Here is a 23,957-nt window from a genome sequence, read left to right on the forward strand (position 1 = left end):
ATAGATGCTGTAGGGTATCTTGTAAATTTAAAAGGTTGTTATATATCTGGAGATGATAGGTATATGTTTCAACATTTTCTTCTAATGTGTTAAGCTGTTTGGAAGTCTTCCTATATTGATTAATGAATAGCAGTAGCATAATATATGCATAGTTTATGAACATGAATGCATTAGCAAAAATGAAAGAAACTCATTTAGTGTATATATATGATATATATGTGTATATATATCATGTATATATATATATATATATGATACTTGACATATTTTAGCCTTGTGATAGTTGTATAAATGTAGCAAGAATAGTCTTATTTATCAGAATGTAGATTAAATCAAAGTGAACTGAAAACTAGTTCTATTTCTTTTTTATATGTATTTAGTACAGGTTCTACAGGGTATCTCTATGAAGATCAGAATTGTAGTGATCCTCCTGCTTTCAGCCTTCCAAACACTGGGATTACAGGCACAGGCCACCATGCTCTGTCTCAATCACTGTCTCAGTGCATCCTCGGGGCCAGGGCCGGGGCCTGGGCCAGCACAGCACACCGGGGATTGAACCCCTCAATTTTTCACATAATGAAAACTTATCACTGTTCTGTGTTCTCACCATCACACTAAATTGGCTCTTTTATTATGGTTAGAAATTACTATTCACCTCTCATAGTCTTTTTCACACACACGTATTGCTTTTAGGATCAGATACGCAAATACATTCTAATCATTATCAATGAAGCAAAAACAAAATGTAAAAAAGCAAAAGAAAAAGCAAATGGTTATTGAATGCCTAGTATGTGTTCATGCACATTCATTACCTCCTTCACAAAAAATTTCATCAGATGTTGGTTCTCTGGTCCCTATCCTAGTGACCACCAAGTCACACTCACATCAAAATGGCCATGTGACTTTCTTTTCTCAGGTTTTATGACAACATGCTGACGCGTAGCCACAGAGAGCATGAGTGCTCGCTGTGCTTCCTATTCAAGATACCTGTTCACCTAAAAGCAGACATGACCAGAAATGTATGTTGGAATAGCAAACAAGAGGTCGGAGTGAAACACCAAGCTCATTACGAATTCTGAAACCCTTCTCTAACACTCTGCATGCTTAGTTGTGAATGTTTAGAAGAGCTAAAAGTGTTATGAAATGCAAATACAATCCCTGTAAAAATCTCTTCTCAGGAGATCCAGAAAGGTTATGTTTAAGCTTGAATGTGAAATATTGACAGACGGAAAGGAGAAACAAGAAATGGTAGGATTGACAGATTTGGGTCATTGATCAGATAAACCAGATAACAATATTCAGCTACTTCCAGAAAGTACTTATTTGCAAGACTACACAAAGGCTCACAGTTTCTTGGTCACTTCTAGGTGCATGTTTATTTAGCCTAGAGAAAAATCTTACCAGGTATGTTGTTAGTTAGGAGTAGAATCTTTCAGCAATATTGGCTATGAGCCAGCAGGACTGGCTTCGTGTAAGGGAACTTGCTATGATGTTGTTTGATGACCTGAGTTTATCCACAGTTGGGTTTACAATGTATTTCCATTATGGTTAAACTTTCCCAAGCCTCAGGATGCTTGCCTTATGCTTTTGTGAAGTTAGCAGGAAGACTTTCTGAAGCATGAGCGGTAGCAATTGCCATGAATTTGCTATTGTAGTCTGCCTTGGATTTGTGTCATTCATCTTTCACTACATGAATTCGCCACTTGAAACCATCACTTTCTCTTTGGCCAGTACCTTCTGCCTTGTCTCTTTCCATCCATATTTTTGAACCAGTTTGTTTTGCAGAGTCCTGTCATTCTTCAGACAGAATTCACTGAAAAATTCTGTTGCAAAGCTCTGGCCAAATTCAATGAACAAGAAAGTTCTAGCTTCTATATTTGTTCCTGGCACTTCTGCCTGCCTGACACCCTCTGCATCACTCAGTTAGGAAGGGAAATGGTCACTGCATTTTTCAGCTATTGTTAACATCAGTTTTGCCTGGGAAGTACCCATCTTGTGTCTTTCTCATTTTTTTCCCCTTCTTATTGGTCTGATCTGCTGGCTGCCCGCTGTCAAATTCACCTCATCTAATTCAATTTTAATTTTTACTCTTAAATTTAGATACAAGATCCAACTGTTTTATCTGTGCTGCAAGGTTAGACTCCTTCAAACTTGACATTCACTTGGGGCCTGAGGTACAGCTCAGTGGCTCAGCTCCTGCCTGGCACGCATGAAATCCTGAGTTTGACTCCCAGCCCAGTAGTAGGAAAAAGAAAGAGAGAGACAGAGACAGAGACAGAGACAGAGACAGAGACAGAGAGAGAGAGAGAGAGAGAGAGAGAGAGAGAGAGAGAGAGAGAGAGAAAGAGAGGAAAACTTGGCATCCTCTTCATGAGCAAAATCTTCAGGACTTTTTTGTTTGTATAATCTTTTAATTCACCACGCTCAGTATCATGTTCTCTGGGTATTTATTCTTTGGCTTCCTATTGTCATGACACTTCGCCTCAACCTAATGTTTTCTTTGTAAATCCAATGAATTTTAGATCTATTCTTTTCATAACTCAGTTTAGCTTCAGTTTCTCTCTGAAATATTATAGCATTCTTCATAAAACTCTGCCATCTTTCATGGATTTCTTGCCAAATAGCTTGTTTTCTGACATTCTACTCATCAATTCTCAATCTAACAGATTCTTGGTTCATTTCTTTGGAACTGCTGACTGAATGTTTGAGGCAGATGTATCCAGAGGTAGCTGGTTTTGATTTCTTCAAAAGATAACACTGTTTTTTTAAATAATGTTTTATAATCTGATATCTATTTTAGTAGCTTTCATTATAAGCTCTTTTAAATATAAAAAATAACAAGTTGTTTTTGCTTGATAAAATTTTACTATTTTAAAGGAACTTTTTTGGGGGAAGGATAGCAAATAACTAATTTCCAATTGATAAGTAATAAGTACAAATTTCTACAATTTGTCATAAAAGTCAGGACAAGGCCTCCTGCCACCTTCTGTGGAGAGGAGCGGGCAGACAGTGAAAATACCTACCATTGTGTTTCCTTTGTGGTCATTTCTAACGTTTTTATCTTTACCTACTGACCATCTTATGCATCTCTTTCCTTTTTTTTTTTTTTTTAACTGAGAAAAAAGTATGTATTTAGAATTAGCCAGCTGGACTCAGTTTAGATGATCCCGATTTTGTTGGCAACATCCAATGCATCATAGTCAGGAGTGAGTTGAACATACGCCTTCTTCTCTCTATCAGGACTGATTAAGGCATTGACCTTGGCAACATCAATGTCATAGAGAATCTTCACAGCTTGTTTGATTTGGTGCTTATTGGCTTTGACGTCTACAATGAATATGAGTGTGTTGTCCTTGATCTTTTTCATGGCTGACTCTGTGGTCAGGGGGAACTTGATGATGGCACAGTGGTCAAGCTTGTTTCTCCTGGGGTTGCTCTTCCGAGGGTATCTGGGCTGCCTTTAGAGCTGCAGTGTCTTGGGACGGTGGAAGGTGGGTGACATTCATATCTTCTTTTTGTGGCTATGGATGCCTTTCAGCACAGCCTTCTTAGCCTTCAAAGCTTTTGCTTTGGCTTCAGCTTTGGGATGGGCAGGGGCTTCCTTCTTTGCCTTCAGTGCTGTCTTGGTAAAAAGGCTCCTATATCTCTTTCTACATGTTTCAATGTGAAGTATTTTTAATTTGACACTTGTAATAAAGCTCAATCTTGTGACTTCTGGATTCGATTCTGGAGAATTGTCACCTAGTCTGTCTTCAACAGAGGCTTTCACCAACGGTTTTCCTAAGTGAACCATAGACATCCGAAGTGTGCAGTGGTTGCTGCCACAGTCCTTAGTTTAAGTGACTTTATACCACAAAAATTCTGATTGCTAATCTTTAGAAAGCTGTATATATTAGAATATATCAGAACATATATGTTTGGACAGGTGTATCAATGTATATTTTTCATACCTAGTAAGGTCCCACCAGGTTTATTTATCTATTTTTATGATTTTCTTCCTGCTCTCTATCTGGCCACGAACACATTAAATACAGTGAAAACCTCCTTTTATTCCAGAATACAGAAGCAAATCTGAAATTTCCAAAGGCATTTTCAGAAATTGTTGCAGAGCTGCCCCGGCTCATGTTTTTTAGTTGATTTTAACATTTAATTGCTTTTGTACATTATAACAAGGCACAAATGGCCAGATTTGTCCTGGTGAAGGTTAGGGCATGAGCTCTCGGGGTCACTGATGTGGCCAGAGCTCCCAACAGTGGCGCCACATGCAGGGTAGCAGCTCCTGGACAGCAGCACACGGATGTAGCTGTGTGCTTGGGCCTTCCCTGCCTGCCTGTGTCTTGAGCCTTCTGCCGTGTGGATGTCATCAGTCCTGCCTAGCAGCTCATTCTTTCAGGCTGAGCTGCGTTTTGTTTTCCTTGGCTAGTTTCTCTCAGGCAGCCTTGCAAGTCCTTGATTCTCACTATGGGCTAATTGCTCTCCTACTTGGCTGAACTGTAATTCAGTGGGAACTATTCCTGCCCAAGGGAATGAGGACAGAAATTATATAATTGAGAATAATGGCTTGAATGCTGTGTAGGGCCACAGTCATGTGCTGGGTCCAGTACACACGAGCTCGGTGGTCTTCACAGGGAGCTGAAAGGGGAATAAAAGTGTTTTCTCTACTCTCTAAATGGCATCTTCATATAGGCTATTCATTATACGAAAGCAGTGGACTGGTCTCTTAGAAAAAACAGACAAAGTTACTAGCTAAACACAGCCCAGTTAAAAAGGCCATGTATCTCTGTAGGTCATTTTCAATTAAATCCAAATATATTCATATTTATATTCATAGTTAATAAATATAAATATTTGTAAGTATTCTTTTCCTTACTAGTATATACATTTAGATATCTGCTAACTAGATACTCTTGAGATAATCATAATGAACTTGACAGAAGAGAAATGATAGTCATTTAGACTTAATATGCTTAATTAGTAATACGCAGAAACTTTCATAAAAGACAGATTTCTGGGGAACATGAACTCTCCAGACTATCAGTTTGCTCAGCAAAACCTCTCTTGCTGATAGTATCCAAGTAGAATATGCAAAAATGCTGTCTTCGGTGCTCTTAACACTAGATGATTAGACATATGGACCAATGTTCATTTATAATTGGAGCTGAAACAGCGAGGGCAAGATTGGCCTTTGTAAACATCTGGTCCCTTTCTTGAAGTTGGTGGTTAAGAACAGAATGAAATGTGTAGAAATTATGTACTGTTTTGTAACCAGAACAAAACAGTTAGAATACATTCAAAAGTTATTCTTTGGATTTCAGGTCCTCCAGGGAAACGGGGGAAGAGGGGCCGAAGAGGAGAATCTGGTAAGTCTCTCTTTCAGCTGCTTCATGTCATTCATATTCTGGGAAGATTCCCACATCTGTTCCTCCTAATTAATGATAATGCTGGCTTTTTTGAGGTTGTGTGTGTGGTGGTGGGAGTTAAATCTTCTGTGCTACATCTAGAATTTTTTTATGTTCTTATTATTTCTATCCAACTGTAAGGTGGAGAAGTTTGCAAAGCATGGTTCACTTTCGGAACCACTGACACTCAGATTTGGCCTACTTGCTATGTCGAGTTATGGCGGCCCTTCCAGTACATGGCAGATATCCTAGCTGGGCGCACAGTGACCACATCTCTCATGCTTCCTTCTTTGTAGGTGTTCAGGAAACGCAGGTTTTCCCCAAAAGCATCTGCCTTAGGATCGTAGGGCATAGGTACAGCAAAGCTCTGTTGTGATCCGATCCAACTGGCACAGTTGTGTCATGCTTTAACTTTCATTCTTTTCAAGCTTTGGAAATCTGTGTCCTCCTTCTGCAGCTATTGAATTGAGTGATGACAACAGCCTTACCAAGCATCTAGCATTTTAGTTTGTGGTCAACAAAAGTAAGGCCTGGAGCAGTCAGGTCACTTGGCTGAGGCCACAAAATTTTCATAAACTGAACGTGAAACAGAAGTATCATGCTGAGTCCCACTTCAAGAGCTTTTTGTTTTTAGGCCAAAGTAATACAGATATGGCAAATTAAAATATTTTTGAAATTAATATCTACCAATATTTATGTTCATTTACTGTATAAGTCTAAGATTTGAAAAACGTAAATCACCAGCTGAAGCTCTTAGCAGACCATCAATTCTTTCTTTAAAGATAAGTAATTTAAATCTGATTATAGCATGGTTTGAAATTTTGGCTTCCAGTATTTACACATATTTGTCAGTATTAAAGACAATTGATTGCCAAATGTTGAAACATCTTTCAGGTACAGACTGATGGGGGAGGAGTCCTTAGATGTCACAGTAGAAAGTGATTGTGAAAATTCATTAGTTTAGGCAATGCAGCTGCTGGGTTCCATTAAGAATATTTTCAAACTCACTCTTAAAGCTTCCGTGGATCTAAGTAATTGGAAACTTGCAGCAGTATACCTTCACCAAACTATAAATCTTCGAAACAGAGAGTGCCTCATAAGACTATTTTGAGGGAGAAGAAATGACAAAACTTTACTAGAGTCAGACAGACAATTGCTAAAATGTTCTTTGTCAAAAGAAAGAAAAAGTAAGGAGAAAATGTTACATTGATGCAAAGTTCTATGGAAAATGTAAGTGGGTTCACAACTTCATAGCTACTTTGAATTTGGGTGTTAACATGCGGTATATGAAGTACTGAAATTTATTATTCTTCCATGTGTTTTGATGAGAAATATATAGCTCTAAAGACACATATACCTGAGCACTAAGGGTTTTTTTTTTATGCTGAGTGAAAAACATTCTTGGAACAAGTAGCAGGGACAGTTCTGATTTAACTATTTTACAAATGCAAGAAGTTGCCTATTCTATACTGCCTGTCATAAGTAACCAAATACCCTCCTGATTCATATTTTAGCTAAGCTTCTACAAATTAATCAGTCTGATTGTGTGCAAGTATAAATGCATTTTTCTGAGATGATAGCCAATGGTGCAGAACCTAAGAAAAGTTGAATAATCACTCAGTTCCAGGTAGTGTGATGAGTCTTTAAGGGGAATATTTTGCGTATTCATTAATTCATCTCTCCTTTTTCTTCTCTCCCACCCCTCCTACTCACAGGTCCTCCTGTAAGTATGTTGGTTGTTGACTTCAGCTGTTCATTAAAGAGGATCACGTATGTTAAAACTTTGTTAAAACATCAAAATATCATCAATATTTCAGTTAGGGACATCCTGCTGACCTCTTAGGAGTACTTAAACTTGGAAAATTACTTGTTTTTTAATTATACATTTTGTAATCATGTGATATTTGGAGTGCAATGTGTCCATTAAAAATTTTATTTTTGATGTGATCACATATCAATTACTTGCTTGGGACTTATGAAATAATTAAGTAGCATTAATTTGAATATTTAAATTAAATTCAAATATTTAAATTTAATTATTTGTTTAATAATTTAATAATTTATTATTATTCCATTTAAATATTTCCCCCAGAATTCTGAGGTTTCTTTTTGAGGAAAATCTCCAAGCTATTTCACACATCTTTTTTATTTTTTCACTTGTATCTGAAATACTTGCATTTGCCACACCACCAAATGCAGATGGCAACACTATAGGGCAAGTGATACCCCCTTTGGGCTCTGTCTCTCTGCCTCCCCGGGCTGCCCTGGCTTTGAAGTCTGTTGAAGCTGGCCTGCAGAAAGAGCCTTGTGGACCCCATGGAGAGTTTCCCTCTCTTTTTCTTTCCTCAAGTAGGTCATGCCTGCAGCATTCCAGGCTGCTTTGCACTCCCAGGAAAAGATTATCTTGTCAGCTTCAAGCTGGATGTGTTTTTGAGTAATATCCTGGATATCTGCTGTGTGACCCCTGTGTTTATACAGTGCACTGTACTCTTACAGTAGCAGCGACCATTGGCCTTGGGATATTTTCTTATCCCAGATAGCCACTCTGCAGCAGAGGTCACAGGCACCACTTGGCAACTTATCTAACAGGCCTGCGTGGTCCAGGGAGGGGGTTAGCATGGACTCATCGACTCTAGTCAGAGGAAGCATTGGCTTCCAAATATCTTTTGCAGTCTTCCTGCCACATTCAAGCACGGAACATAAATCATGTGTGCAGTGAGTTTGCTTCTGTAACTGACTTTTGGCTCTTGCTTAATGCTAGGCAGATGGCATGCCCCAGGTCTGCGAGCCTTTACTCTTTGGCTTGTATTTAATCCTCTGTCTTCAAAACTAGAAACAATCCCTGACTATCTAGAGAAAATTCTGAAGACTATAGCCAGTGTAGCATATTCGGGGCCTCTTCCTGTGCAGTGTGTGCTAGCCATGCCAAAAGGTACCTCATCTTCCCTGAAAACACAAGAGCCATGTAGCCTTTGCTTTCTTGGGCCACCTACTAGCCTAGATTTCAGAATTAAATATATTGTTTTTCATGGTCTTATTATATATAAAGGAAGAGAGCTATCATATTATGTCCCTAGAATATGGCAGGCAGACTGTATTCCGTTGAAGTATTTTTACACATATTTCATTTTGTCCTATGACACTCTCTGTTAAAAACCTTCTGTTGTTCAGTGGGAAAACTGAGGCTCAAAGAGATTAATTATAAAAGGTTGCATAACTAGAGGGTTTGCAAAGTAGACATTGAATTAGGTATATCTGATTTAAATCAGCTTGCTACATTTTTCCTATTGCTTCTGGGTTACATGTTATGACAGGGATACTTGCTACCCAAGTTTGGTGGGTCAAACAATATTCCTTGACATAAATAATAATAAATGATAATGTAATAATATATAAAGATGTGAAATGGCAAATCAGTAAAGCAAGCAAGAACACTGGTCTACTTTGACTAAACTGAAGAAGTTAGAAGGAGCATAGCGAACCCTGCCACAGAAAGGAGGCATTATGGTGAATTGCCACACTCAGTAAAAGGTAATGCAAGTTGTTTAAAGACACTGATTTTAAAAAAGAGAAGAAAATACATTTTTAAAAATTTTTTAAAGAGGGCTGGGGAGGTGGCTCAGTAGGATAAGTGCTTGCCTGCAAAGCACAAGGGCCTGAGTTCAATCCCCAGTTCTGAAAAAAAAAAAAAAAAAAAATTTTAAAGAATAAAAATAGTAAAAAAAAAAAAAAAGCATTAAAAATGATGAAAAATTTCATTAAGCAAAGTAATAGGAGTTCAATAATGGTTGCTGTATTGAGTGATGTTATCTTCAAATTAGTTGTTTTAGTAACGAGATGTAAACCTGCAAAATTGATTTTAAAAAAAGGAAAACAACAACAACAAAATGTTTTAAGAAATTAGAAAAGCAAAATAAAAGAATACAAAGAAAAAATTTTAAGCATTAACTGCTCCTTTCAATATGAAGTAAAATGTCAGAGACCGGCAGAAATTGGCAGTGCACTTTTCCAAACTATCCTGCATATATACATAAGTATATCTTTTTCCATTCGTTTATTTGTCCTTTTCCTTCTCCTAGTTTTTCCTTCCCATTGAACAAAGTATTTACTTTTTACAGTATCTATTATACTTTTCATAGTATAAAACATGCTCTTTCATGTTTTCACACTAGTGAGACAATATGATGTTTGCACATGCAGATGTGATTTAGTTCACTTACCAATACAATCTCTAATTGTATCTACTTATCTACAGAAGCCTCAATTTTGCCCTTTTTATAGCTTAATAATACTCCATTGTGTAAAAATACCATATCTTTTTTATCCATTCCTAAGCTGATGGGCATTTCGGTTGTTTCTAAGATCTAGCAATGACAAATTGTGCTGCTATAAACATAGATGCACATCTATCACTGTGGTATGTTGATTTCAGTCCTTCTGGAAAAATACTCCAGAGGGGAATAGCTGGCTTGAATGGAACCTCCAATCCTAGCTTTTTGAGGAATCCCCACACTGATTTCCATAATGGTTGTACCAGCCTGCACTCCCACCAACAGTGGAGAAGGGCTCCTTTTTCCCCATAGCCTCTCCAGCATTGGTTAGTGGTTGACTTGTTGGTGGTAGCCATTCTTTCTGGTGTGAGATGATATCTCAGTGTTGTTTTAATTTGCATCTCTTGAATGACTGATGCCACCCTTAGTAGTATATTGGAGCTTCACCATATTAGGGTTTCATGTTTTGGAACCCTTTGGATAAAATAACAAATCCCACTGAAACTTATTTCTAAACCCCATTTGGGGTTTCTAAGGACTATCTGCCTTCTGCAACTTTGGCTTTGGAGTGGGTGGCTTTGTAACAAATTTCTGTACTATTTCTAAGTAAGTACTTCTGAAGGCATTATTATGGTTAGACAGACTTAATAGTATATTCATAACAAGGAAATAATTGATTCTTGAAACATTTAATTTCTAGTGACCTTATTCTATTTTCAGCACTGCTTTGTGTGTATCTAACCTTTGTATTTCTTTGCCATGAACTCACATCAGACTGCTCATGTAGTTTTATTATTTTTTTGATATTTTTAGTTCAGCTTATTCCTACATGTATGTGTGTAGTACAAATGTGTACGCTCCCTGTGGGAAGCCGGCGCCTGTGCATCACACACCTTAGCTCCTTTCTCCATCCCCTTTCCCTTCCCTCCCTTCCCATCTACCCATTCTTGGTCTCTTTCCTTTACATTCCTATGTGTCTGCAGTGTACATTTAGGTTTGTGCCTTTTGAAAAATTATTTAACTATTTCTACTAATCAGGAAGTGGATGCAACATGTAGTCCTGCATGTTGTTGTGATTGTGGGGGCTCTGCCTCGGTCTCAGCTTTGAAGGATGAGGAGCTCCGCGGTAAGCAAGAGCGCAACTTGCCCCGCTTTTGTGGAGCCCTCCTTGACCTGGAACCTACAGAAGCAAACCCCACAGACCTCCCTCTGGCCCTGGGTTTCTGTGGAGCTGCGTCTTTCCTGTCCCCAGAAAAACCATGACCAGGAAGATTAGTAAATGTAGCCTGGTTGGCCCACAGGAGGCAGGGCCGATGCCAGATCTCGTTGGCTCTCACTGTCACTAAGAGTCATCTGGCTTTCTTACCCTTCCAAAATAATGTCCTTAAGGGAGCTTTTTTTTTTTTTTTTTTTTACAAAAAAACTATATTAATGATGGAATTTAATTTAGCAGGTTTACATGTACATGTTGGGTTTTATGGGGGGGATATGTCTTGGAAAACTTGGGTCTGTCACCCTAGAATTACATGTGAATATGTAATAATCCACTTCTTTTGACAGCTCCCATATTTTTGCACATTGAGACCATTTATAATTCAAAACTTGAAGTGCAACTTGAATCACATCCCACATATCAGTGTGCTCTACAGGAAGCTGTTCAGCCTTATGCATTTCAGCACAAAGATCTTATTGCCATAGGAGCCTCTATTTTAAAAAGTTCTAGAGAAGCAATTTTATGCAATTTGTATAATTTGTTTTATGTGAAAATCAGACACTGTTTCTACTTTCCTCTAAGCATGGCATGTATTAGAATATTGTTCTCAAGGTCTCCATGCCAGGCCTTTGAGTACGTGGTTCATGTCACCACATTGGAGCTGGAAGTGTGACCTTCCCATCAGTTCCTCATTGCGCAGCTACACCTGCTACTTTGGAGATGCTGGACAGTTTTCATGTTGCTATGAGCAATAACTTTGATCAGAATTTACAAAATAACTTCAAGGTCTTCAAATGGAACAAGTGTTCCTCAGAGTTCTGATGATTTTCAGAGCCAGTTGGAGATGTAGTCTCTCCATCTTTTCATTCCCTAAAGAAATGCCTTTCTGATAGTCCTGGGTCCCAGAGTCAAGCAAGTCCCATAACTGTAGCCAGAAAAGGCAGGAAACTTTTGATGCTGGCTGTTTTACTCACCTCCACCTATCAAGGTCTATAATGGTGCCTGACTGACAGGGATATGATGTTTATGTTGGGAACTGGAACCCTCTGAGGTGTGAAACATGATGCTACCACAGCACCCATTCTGTCCTGTCCGCCCTCAATAATTGTCAACTCAGTTTGAACCCCAGACTCCTGTTGACAGATGAACGAAACAGACTCAGCCAAGTTAAGCTCACAGCACTCTTTCTGCCAATGTGGTAGATGAATTAGGAAAAGAAACCTCTAGGGCCTTTCCATGAAAGTCTCTGACATTTTACTTCATATTGAAAAAAAAAAGGATAATTTTTAATTTTAAATTAATGGATAATTTTAAGAGTAAGCCTTTTGTTTTTGAAACATCTTTTATGTATTTTGTACTAGTCTCACTACCCAGTTCAGACTCATAGTGATCCTCCTGTCTCAGCCTCCCTAGCACTGGGATTACAGACATGTGCCACCATGCCCAGTTTCAGTGGCTGGCTCAGCCCAAGGCTGGCATGGCATGTGGTCCTGGGGATTAAACTTGGGTCCTTGTGTTGGCCCAGAAAATGCTTAGACCACTAAGCTATCTCCCCAGCTCAAGAGTAAGCCTTCTCTAGGGTTTACACATAGCTATAATTGAGAGCCAGTACCTGCGCTGTGTTTCTTTGAAATCAAACTCCTACCACTTTTTTTTTTTTTTTTTTTTTTTTTTTTTGCATAACCGAGGATTGAACTCAGACCCTCGTGCTTGCCAGGGAAATGCTTATTCCACTGAGTCATCTCCCTGGCCAAGTAACTTTCATTTATTTATTTATTTATTTATATTTTATTTTATTTTATTTTTCCTACCACTCTTGTGACTTAGGCATTTATTAGACCCATTTTCAGAGTAGGAAGCTGAGGGTGGAGCCAGACTAATCTTGGCCCAAAGATGCGTAGCAAGCAGGAGGCAGAACTGAACGGCAACCTGGGCCTGTCTGTCTTCAAAGTTTACTTTTTCACATTCTCTACAAGACAGCTTTCAGACACCTGCATCCTAAGTGTCTTAGCCCATCCTCTTTCATGGGCTGTTCATATTTAGTCTTGCTTAGCTGCTCATAGGTTTCATGTCCTCCATGCTGCCAGTTACCCTGTGAATTTATGTGTAATATTCTTATCGTCTAAAGGGGGTGAGTCCTGTGAGATATGACCTGTGTCTCTTGAGTGAAGAAGACTAGAGTGTGTATGGTGAGGCCCAACTATAATCCCAGCTATGTACTCGGGAGGCTCAGGCAGGAGGATCTGGAGTTTGAAGCTGGCCTGGATGACTCGGTAGGAGCCTGTCCAGGTGGGGCATAGTAGTAGTGGTTGGAACTAGATAAAATATTTCCATGGAATTTCTTAGCAAATATTCCTCTAATTATTTCTTTGTCGTATTTTTTATTTCTTTTGGGGCTGAAAGACTATGCCTTTGAATGTGTACTGGCTCTTTTCCTATAACGGCAATATTCTGTTGTAGGAAATGAACCTTTTCCTTGTAGGAAGCAGTGGTGCTACAAAACAATAACTAGATAGGTTGCATCTCCATAAACAAACCAAAGAGACAAAAATCTGGAGAATTACTCTATGTTTGAAGCTGGCTGTGGTCAGAATTATAAGAGGATGAAAGTAAGGTGTCACAAAGAGGTGATTCATTTGGGGACGCTGCACATAGGTCTTTCTTTCGGAAAGGGGAAGAAAAAGAGAATATGGTGAAGATCACATAGAATAGATTCCCCAGTGTCTTTCCATGTCTAATGTTTTCAGCGCTCAGGTGGCTACAACTCTAGAAGTCGTAGTGCAGCAGTTTGTTCAGATGTTTGTCTGCTTTTGTTTATGTAAATTGTAGAAATGTGTTAAATTGTGGGAATTCTGGAGATACCAATGGCAGCTAAACTTATCTAAAAACTGAGATAAAGTAAAGGTGTTAAAGTTTTAAAAAGGAAGAAAAGGAAATATATGATGACAATATCTTTTTTTTTGCAGCATTGTTTTTTCTTATAAGCTATTTCTGGATGTCATCTATTTTAGAATAATTATACTGTTGTATTAGATAGATACTGAGATGTTATTGGCTTACCCCAAGATAAAAACTGGGCAGCAGTATTAGGGGTTCAAGTCCAGGGATCCTACACCACAGAGCTACATCCCCAGCCTGTTTATTTTTCTTATTTTGTATTTTGAGACAAGGTCTTACTAAGTTGCCCACATAGATCTCAAACTCCTGATCCTGCCTTAGCTGCCCTAAGTCATGGGAAGAAATCCATTTCTCACACACGAAGAGAGATAGCCTTTCTGCAAGGGCTAGGAGGAATGGAGACTGCTATCTTCAACATCTGAGTGTTGACGTTTTCATGGGCGTGGGCATTGGGATATCGGGTAATGGAGCACAGGAGTAGAGTGGGAGGGCTCTCTCTTTCTCTGTCTCTCTCTGTCTCTCTCTTTCTGTCACTGTCTCTTTCTGTCTCTGTCTCTGTCTCTCTCTCTCTCTGTCTCTCTCTCTCTCTGTCTCTCTCTCTCTCTCTCTCTCTCTCTCTCTCTCTCTCTCTCTCTCTCAGCTTCTTAACTTTTCTTGATTTCTTTCTACTGGAAGCACAGGAATTTTAAATTTAAATTTTGACAAGAGTCAAATCAGATGACCATCCCTAACTCCAAGAGAGGTAGAGAAATGGTATAACCTCAGAGGAAAAAAGTAAATAAATTAGAAAAGTCTCTACCATTCTATCTGGAAATCATTCCTTAAGAAATAGAACCAGAAATCCCAAAGAGTTGTGTACAGGCGGCTGCTTGGGTAACACCTTCACTTCTGTCACAGTGTTACACTTCAGAGAACATTCATTAGAACTGTTAGGACTGGAAACCTCAAGTATACAAAGAAGCCAAAAGGGCAAGATTTAAAACAAAAGCAACAGAAAAGCTGAAGGTTTGTCAGAAGAGCAGGGGCTGTGTAGCCAGGCCCACCACGTTCCTAGCAAGGAGGGCTTTGCTCTGACCCTCTTGCGTCAGTTCTGATCGCCATGGTGAGGGGGTCTTTCCTGCTCCCTGCTTCTCTGGCCATGGAACATCTCTGTCTCCCTGTATTTATAACCATGTTTGGTCAAGAGACCTCCTTAGCAAGGAATTCTGTTGGCAATGTCTGTTGGCATCCGCCTAGTTATCTCAGGGTAAAGCTTGATTTTTTTTTTTTTTTTAGTAAAAATTATTTGAAAAATGATGACGCTTAGATTTACTTTTGAAGAGTGAGTGACCTTTGTTGGAGTAAGGAACAGATGATTAAAGCAGAAAAGTAAGAGTTTGGGGATAAATGCTCTCTCTGCTGTGGATGCTTGGTGGATGGACTAAGAAGGAGCAGGTCTGTCTCTGTCTCTCTGTCTTTCTATGTATCTAACTAGTCTGTCTGTGTGTCTGTCATTTGTCCATCCATTCATCCATCCATCCACCCACCTACCTACCCACCCACCCACCCACCCATCCATCTGGCCACGCTGAGGATCCAACCTTACACATGCCAGCAGGTGCTCTACCACTAAACTACGCCCCCAGATGCACTCACAATTGTTTTCTAGTACTGGGGGCTGGCATGGAGCTATGTCCCCAGTCCCCTTTTAAAATGAGAGCGCCTCTAATTCAATTGCTAAGTTGACCAGTAGGCTTAAATGTGCAATCCTCCTGCCTCAGCCTCCCAGAGAGCTGGAATTGTGGGAATGTGTCACCCCATTGAGCTTGCAGTCAGAATTTAGAAGAAGGAAATTCAAAAAGAGCCTCAGTTTGGAGTCTTTGCTGCTGTCCGGACAGCGAGCACCTGCATGCCATGCCAATGCACAGCCTACGCAAGCGGGGTGCCCTTCCTGTGTCACCCTATTATCACCAAATAGTCACATTTCTAATTCCTAGGTCCATCTGCCTATGCAGCTTGCAAATATCCTATGGGACACACTAGGGAAGTGACTTTGGGTCCCGTATATTTGTGAAGGAGGAATCAGCCATACTGAAGAAGGCCGCTTTATAATGAGGTGCAGGCTAGTTGCATTCTGAACATTTCATTCTGAACATGACTGAAGCAGCAAAGCCAGGTGTGGTGGCACAGGACTGTCAACCCAGCCCTGAGGAGGCCAAGACATGAGGATCACTGCCAGTCTGAGGCCAGCCTGGGCTACATAGTGAGTCTGAAGCCAGTCTGTACTATACAGTGAGACGCTGTCTCAAAAAAACAAAAACATTTTTTTAAAAAAGACTGAGTGCTTCCTTAGAAAGGGCAGAGTGTTTAGTAATATTCAGCAGCAGGTGACACAGGGAGGTGTTCACTGTCCCCATTCTCCCAGCTAGCTACTTAACATGCCCCTGTGAGCCTGCTGTACACAGGATGACTCCAGCCTCGGTTCTGATCATGGGATACCGCGGAGCTCTCCTGCGCTGGGCCTAAGTTCACAGGGTGCACTGTTCCCCTGAACTGGGTTGTAAACTAGAATATGGCAAGAATCCCTGGCTTTAGTTATTAAATAAAATTTAATTCTCCCTTTGGTAGAATTAAAAAGACATCAAGCCAAGGACTCTGAAGAGTTCTGGGTTACCAAAATGTTCTTGCTCTTAAAAAATCATTACTCATGATATTTTTGTGAAAGTTTTATTTTCTTAAGTCTTCCTGCTCTGCTAAGATTTGCTTAGGGTTAAATAAAACTTGGGCTTGTTTTGTCACTTGCTAAAACTTCAGCCTCAAAGATACATACATGGCTAGGTTTAATTTCTCCACACTTTAACTTGGAAAATATTTCCATATGATCAAGAAAATAAAGAGTGTAGCATAGGACTTAGAAGCAGGAGAGCCTCCAAAGGATGGCCAATAATTAATTTCTATAGTTATTTAAATATACTGCCCATTCACTGATTCATTTATCAAATTTATAGTGAGCACCTAATAGGTGCCCTGTTCCCTGCTATGTGATAAGGAAAATAACACAGGGAACATGTCCCTGCCTTTAGGGACTTGACCATGTAGTAGAGAAAAAGAGCAACACAAAGTGATAGGAATGATATGAAAGGAAAAGTGTGTGCAGAATATGTCACAGCAGAGGAAGAAGTCTCACAGGCTTGGATATGGAGGGGGTCAGGGCAGCCTCTGGGAAGGAGATGCACTAAGGTTGTGTCCAGGAGCAAATCCAAGTGATGTAGAAGGTGTGGCCAAAGCTTACTGTGCAGGCAGTGCTTAAAATGCTGAATACTTTTTTATTGTAGTGAAGAAATGCGGCCATGAATCTGTCCCGCTTTGGAAACACTCATCCCTTCCGTCTTACTGCCTTCCGTAGCAGCTCTAGAGTCCTCTTTACTGAGCATCTTCAGTTGCTCAGTCCTGGCTGCCTCTGTGCCCTCTCTGAATAAAATCATTGCTCTTCCATGATTATTTTGACTTGGGACAAGAGCCACAAGTCTCATGGTGCCAGACCTGGTGAATAAGGTGGAAGCGGACACAGTGGCATGCTTTTATTTGACAGAAATGATTGCAAGTGGTTGGTCACAGAAGTGTGTTCAAAACTCATGGTAACATTTAAATTAAAAAATTTATTACAGTAAAAGACACAGTGCCATTGATCCTCCTTGACTCACTGAAAGTTCCCCCTCACTTCCAACACACTTAGCCCATCTTTTTTGGCAGTGTCTCTTTCACTGTAGGAAGTTTGACAAAATGTAGGCATTTGTTGTATTTTTCAGTCATCCCTTATGTGTTTTCGAAGAGGTTGGCATTTTCAGTGCCTCTGAGGCCCACAGAAGCATGGCACTGTGGGAAGCTTCATACTAAATAAGGCTGGATGTGAGGTTTGGGGGATGATCAAGAAGAAACAGGAAGTGCAGAGACCAGCCCTCAATGTGTCTGGGAGACCCTGGGGGCCCAGGCTCAGGAAAAGTACACGGTCTTGAAGGACTAGAGCAGCACCTGAAGAGAGAAGATCAGAGCATCCTGCAGTTACTTGGAGAGGAATGAAGTGGTGTGGTAGGAGGGAGCAGAGGGCTGTCAGGAAGGGAGCAACTGAGGCAGCCTTGCTGAGAAGGAGACCAGATGTGGGGGGAAGAGGAGAGGCTAGGGTGGCTCAGGAGCCTGGTACAGGCCACCGGGACTGGAAATAAAGTGGGAAGAGAGGCATGGGTGGGTCAGGAAGATGTGGAGGCTGTGTCCAAGCCAAGTTCCCAGGAAGGTTGGTGGGATTTGTGGAGTGGCTTGAGGAGCAGGCAGGGGAATGATGGTTCTCCAGAGAGGGCTGAGTAGGCCTCGCATAGCAGAGAGTCAGAGCAAGCAAAGGAGCCTTTTCCAGAAAAAGACATTTCTGTGCTGGATATTTTGAGTTTTTGGTAAGGCCACAGTGGAGACATTTACCATCTTGGAGACTTACCAGACTCCTCTCACCGCAACCAGAAATGATTGCTGGCACAGGTCTTCATTCCCTCTATTGTTGGTGTGGCCTTGGTGCTCAGTCTCTTACAAAAATGATGAATAGTTAAGATTTTTTAAAATGAAGGGTCCAATCATTTTATCAATAACAACGGCTTTGGTGATTGTTATCCCTGGGAGGCCAGCCATTGAGGGAAGTATTGGTGTTCTATAGGAACAGAGAATCTGTAAGCCATCTAAATACTTACATACAGATGTTTGTTTTGTGTAATTGGCCCACACCACTGTGAGGTGGAGAGTCCCACAGATGGGACACCTGGGCAGGACTTCTGTGGTACATGTTAATGAAAAATTCCTTTTCTGGAAAGCCTTACTTTTACTCTTCAGGCTTTCAGCCAGTGGGATGGAGCACACCCCTGAGATTGTGGGTAACCTACTTCACTACAAATGCCCTGAGTGCAAGGTTCATCACATCTACTTCACATTCACAACAGCATCTCAGCTGGTGGAGGCTGACCAAATAGCTGGGTACCAGCACCGAGCCAACCCAAGATGCAAAACCATCTGTCACACTGCACCGATGGTATCTGTAAGCAGCTCTTTGCATTCTAATGCTTTCCTGTGATATATACCCCTTACTTGTCATTTCCTGCTTTCTTCTTCCCTCCCTGCGGTCCCTTCTTTCCTGTGCTTTCTGTCTGTTCAGTTTATATACTCAATATATACAACCTTATGACTCTGAAGGTGAGGTCTCAATGTGTGTGTGTGACTTGACCAGAATTCCTGGCCAGCAGGTTATGATCTATTTGGTTGGAAATTAGAAGCAGGTCTTTTCCTGTGGGTCATTGGATGTCACTAGCCCATGAAGTAGGCCTAGATGAGAGTGATGCTCTTTTTTGCTCCTTTGCTTCTACTGGGACTCAGGAAAGGGGAGTGACGGATTCCAGAAAGTGGCTTTTAAGTGGCATGTGGGCACCACAAAGCTCTGGAATGCTTAAATTTGATCTCTTTGCAGCAAATAAATGCAGACCTATACAATTTTCAGAGAAGCATGACACATTTGAGGTTAAAACATTCTGAGAAAAATGGCACTCAGAACCTATGCTAGAGAAACAGTGGTTGGCAGTGGCATTCCACTGGCTGGAGGTCACCATGGTGCACTAGGTGCTGGCCAGGGACTGAGGGGCCCATCAATCTAGGGGTACAGGGAGCAGGCTGAAGGCTGCAAACCAAGCTGAGGAGGCGAAGGGCTTGCTCCTCTTATCACTGCCAGCCTGCTCCCCTGTCCTCCTGGCTGCCTGTGCTCTGTGGACTGAGAGAAAACAAAGCTAGAGCATTGCCCAGTGCCTGCATCGCCACTCCCTCCTCAGTGTACACAAATGAAATCCATATTTGTGCCACTCACCCACAGAAAAGGAAGAGGTTTGGCAGGCATCACAGAAACCCAATCTGGAAACTACAAATTTAAAAATAATTATTTTAAATTTCCTATCATAAACTTCCTTTTGGCGGCTTCCGGTAGCAACATCTATGTTAGGAGACTCTGTCGGGATTCAGAATCCGAGCACTGCAGAGCTCTGTGCTGCCTGGAGCTTGTGGATTTTATAGGACCCATGAATGCATGCTTCAGTCCTGTACTGCAGACATGGTCTTTTATTCTGATATAGAATTTCATTCAACAATAGTATACACATACTTGGTCTTTTGATTTGCAGTTTAGGGAACAATTTCAACTTGCTCCCTTTCAGAGAGCATTACTAACAACCAATTGGCATGCATTTTCAGGCCTTTTCACAGGTGAGTGTGCAAGTTGAAAGAGTGGATTAGAGTTCTCCACAGGCCCCCAGATAATATATCGCCCTTCTGAGGTAATCGCTGAATGTATATATCACTCACCATATGTAGCCTTCCATTTAGACTTCTAATCAATGGCAAAGAATAAGAACTGGTTTTTTAAAAACCATCTCTTGGAGTGGAACTAATCAGCTTGTGGTTTCCTTTCAGGTAGTCTGACCATTATCCAATATGCCCTGTATATGTACATCTTTGGGTAGGAAATGACCTAAACTTCCACTTCCACTCTCGTGGGGTATTTATCCCGTTGCCCCCTCCAGCTCCATCCAGCTTCTACTTTGCATATTAAAGTTAAGCCTCTAATCATGGGATCTCCACGTCTGGAAAGCTGAGATGGGGTTGCCATTACAAACAGACGTACTTTGTATGTTATATGGCATGAGTTGAAAAGAAAATATTTTACAATTCTTGTATTGTTTACTAGTTTGCAAGGCATATGAGAGATGAGGAGTTATTCCTTGGCCAGCAGGGATCCCCTGGGTTTTAGTCCTTAAGAATGTCACTTTCCCATAGCGTTGACTTCCTTGTGTAGAAGGACAAAACAATTCTCCAGTTTAAACTTTAGCTTGGTGATGCCAATAGAATTTAGAAGAGAGTTTTAAGAGCATAAATAAGCTGATGGCAATTTCAGATTGTTGGAACATTTTGAACAAAATGAAAAATTGCTTGACTTTGTATCAAATATCATACTTTATAGAAAAATCACTACAGAGATTGTATACTTCCTAAATATGGAGTTTCCTATATGCAGGTATTTAATCAAAAACACAAGGCAAGTGAATTTGGGTTGGGATACCTCCCCCTGCTCACCATTGTGAGGAAGGTCAGCTTTCATTTTGTCATTTTAAAAAAAAGTATCCTGAAACAGGAGGCGATTTCTTTCATTCTTGTTTTCTAACAATGCCCGAAACCAAAGAACTCAGGTCCTTTTCTCAGTTTCTGATCTATTAAGAATAAATTAATAAAAAACTTTTATCCAGGTAAGTTACTATTGTAAATTGACCTGCCTTGTGTCTTTGTAGTATTAGGGACTCAGGTTTTTGCCCTAAAGTGATCCCCGAGATGTAGAGAGCACTTTAGGACTTCCGCTGATTTATAACCCACATATTATCGTGTCAGTAAACTAGGCTTTATGGCCCATGAAAGCATTCCTTGTGGGAAGCGCTCAGCAACAGTCACTGTGTGGTTTACGTTGGAACGCTGCTTGTTTGGAGATGGAAGTCAGCGTCATTTCAGGTGTGAAGTGTTTCCTTGCTACATCCTGCTTTTGTTGGCTGACAGCAGCTAGGAAAGGTCCATGCCATGAAACTCAACACGATAAAGCTCTTACGGACGGGCATCTCCTCTGTTCCTTCTTTGCCTCATCACGTGCTGGCCAGACTTTCAAAGACTTTCGGGTACTAAGACTGGCAGCTCAGGGGTATCCTACGTGACAGACCTTCAAATTTTGCACCTTTAAACTTTGACCAAAACTTAGCTAAGTTTGTTAGTTGATTCACCAAAGTTACTACATGGAGTTTAGCAGTATGAATATGTACACCTCTTTATTAGCTCCGTATCTTGAACATTCGAAAACATACGTGAGTATATATACCCAGGAACACACATCTTATAGGGCTCTAAAAGCCTCACACATTTTAATATTTGGCCTGTATGAACTCTTAATTTACTTTTAATAAAATTTAAAAATATGCAACTGTAGAAGTTGACCAAGATACAGGCTCTTCTGACCACATGTCTGGTAGCTTAAACTTTTCTGCAAAGTAGAAAAAAACTTTAGAAGAGTATTTTCCAGGAGATGTTCATACTTAAACCATAGAAAGTTTCAGGATACATACAGCCCTAAAATTTCAGCATTTTAGTTGATAGAAAGCTGAGAGATTGAATCCAAGTTACCTCTTTGCTTTTTGAGTGGCTACAATGAGAGTACAGCCCATGTGGGAACATGAGGGATGGTGTCACAGGACGGGGACCGCTCTAAGGTGACAAAAGGGCACGTGCCAGATAGCGCTATGCAGTGCGTGGTGTCCAGATGAATTCCTGCCTAAGGGGAGATCCATAAAAGTATTCCACGCGTTAAAGAGTTCTATTCTTCGAAGTCCTCCCACCACATCTGTTACAAAGATTCATTTCTTGCAGAATTGCAGCCAACAAATTTTCCAGAAATGACTTTTTTCACAGCTTATTGTATTCCATCACTGTGGCGGAACCCACATCACTTGGATTTCTTGAGTGATGTGCAGGGTAAATTAGAATTTGTATTCTCTGTCTGCAGTTTCTTAAGAGAAATGAAAAACTGGTAGGTGAAGATGTTTTTCAGGTTTCAATCACTCATGAGCTATTTTCGCACATTTTTTTTTAAAATACTCTTGTATATAAGGAATAGAATAGTGCTATAAAGGGAAGTTAGCTCCTCTATAAATAATCCTTTAATGACTTGATTATGCTTTAATTACTTTAGTTAATCCACACAATTGTGTTAATCCACATAATTTTGTTAACTAGTGGTCTTACTTTAAATGACAATAGGAAAGTGAGAATATATTGAAATGAGTTAATATATTTGCATATTATTCAGTGATTTTTGTTTAATTTTCCATTCTGCATTCAGATATGGTTCAGACAAGGTTAATACTTGTACAAATATAAGAATAAAAATGTATTTTGCAGTGATGTAAGATTGAGAGATATGTATGTTTTATATAAAGAATATTGGTGAGGGGCCGGGGAGATGGCTCAGTGGAATAAGTGCTTCCCTGGCAAGAGCAATGGCCTGAGTTCAATCTCTGGGTCTGCCAAAAAAAAAAAAGAATATTGGTGAAAAAAATTGTTTTTCTTTCCTACTAAGGTTAGAGAGAGGACCAGCCAAATAGCTCAGTGGATTAAAGCCCCTTCAATTAGGTGCAGGGGTCAGGGGTTCAATCCCCTGGCCTGCCTTGCCAGCCCTGCCCCCAGGGCACACTGAAATGGCAAGTGAGATTGGGTGTGGTGGCACTCACCTATAATCCCAGCATTTGTGAGGCTGTAAATAGGAGAATCACTATGAGTCCAATCTAGTAATGAGACCCTGAACACCTTGTAGACCCTTCCCTAAAATACAGGAAAAAAAAGAAAAGATTAGAGAAGAAAACATGGTTCTACAAATCTTCATGAAAGGAAGACAGATTGAAAAGAACTTAGAAAGCTAAAATATTTTCTATACCGGAAAATATAGGCAGGTTAAAATTCTCTCCTCTAGGATCATGAAAGAAAGAGGTTCCAAATGTATTGCTTCCTTTAAAGTTTTGAACATCTGAGTTCTGGCTTGATTGGGACTCCTGTCTCTGTCCTCTGTCCTGGAGACAGCTGTGTAAACAAGGTGCCGGATCCTGTCATACCCCACAAGGTGCACATGGGAATACACCAAGCGCAAAGGAGTTAGAGCTGTGTGACACCTGCCCTTGGACGTAGGCGGACCCCATCTCTGTTCAGTGGCAGAAGCAGGGCCTTGACTATTTCACCATAGTGTTCTGAGTGGCACACCCTGGCACCCACACACCTTTGTGTGCAGCTACACACTGGCGTCTATGTGCAAGTGTCATATGTGAACCGAACTGGAACTCTCCTGAGCTCTCTTTCCAATAAGGGTGGTGGGAGGTGGAGAAAGGCAGAGCTGGGGTTTGTGCCTTGTCAAAAGCTGTAAGGTTGGCTTTAGCAGACTTTGTTTCTGAAAGCTTGCCCTGCCTCCCCAGCCTGTGAGGAAGATTTGGTGAGACAGCCTAGTTCACTTTGTGCTCACCAATTATCACAAGCGACTGCCTCAGCCTACTTGCTTTCCCTTGTACAATCTCAAGGATGGCCAGCCAGGCATGCTGCAGG

The 23,957-nt window shown here is 40.6% G+C and overlaps 1 protein-coding gene and 1 pseudogene across 1 annotated transcript in view; one reads left to right on the forward strand and one right to left on the reverse strand.

Annotated features, from left to right (window-relative positions):
* Col25a1 (collagen type XXV alpha 1 chain) overlaps nucleotides 1-23,957 on the forward strand; it is a 466,154-nt gene that overhangs the window by 248,259 nt on the left and 193,938 nt on the right. The window contains exons 3-4 of the mRNA XM_012513689.2: nucleotides 5,316-5,360; nucleotides 7,115-7,122. Of these exons, the coding sequence (XP_012369143.2) occupies nucleotides 5,316-5,360; nucleotides 7,115-7,122 (53 nt within the window). The remainder of the gene's footprint in view (nucleotides 1-5,315; nucleotides 5,361-7,114; nucleotides 7,123-23,957) is intronic.
* LOC105741582 lies at nucleotides 3,136-3,613 on the reverse strand (annotated as a pseudogene).

Source organism: Octodon degus, unplaced genomic scaffold, assembly GCF_000260255.1.
Source record: "Octodon degus isolate 3935 unplaced genomic scaffold, OctDeg1.0 scaffold00016, whole genome shotgun sequence".
Classification (NCBI taxonomy): domain Eukaryota; kingdom Metazoa; phylum Chordata; class Mammalia; order Rodentia; family Octodontidae; genus Octodon; species Octodon degus.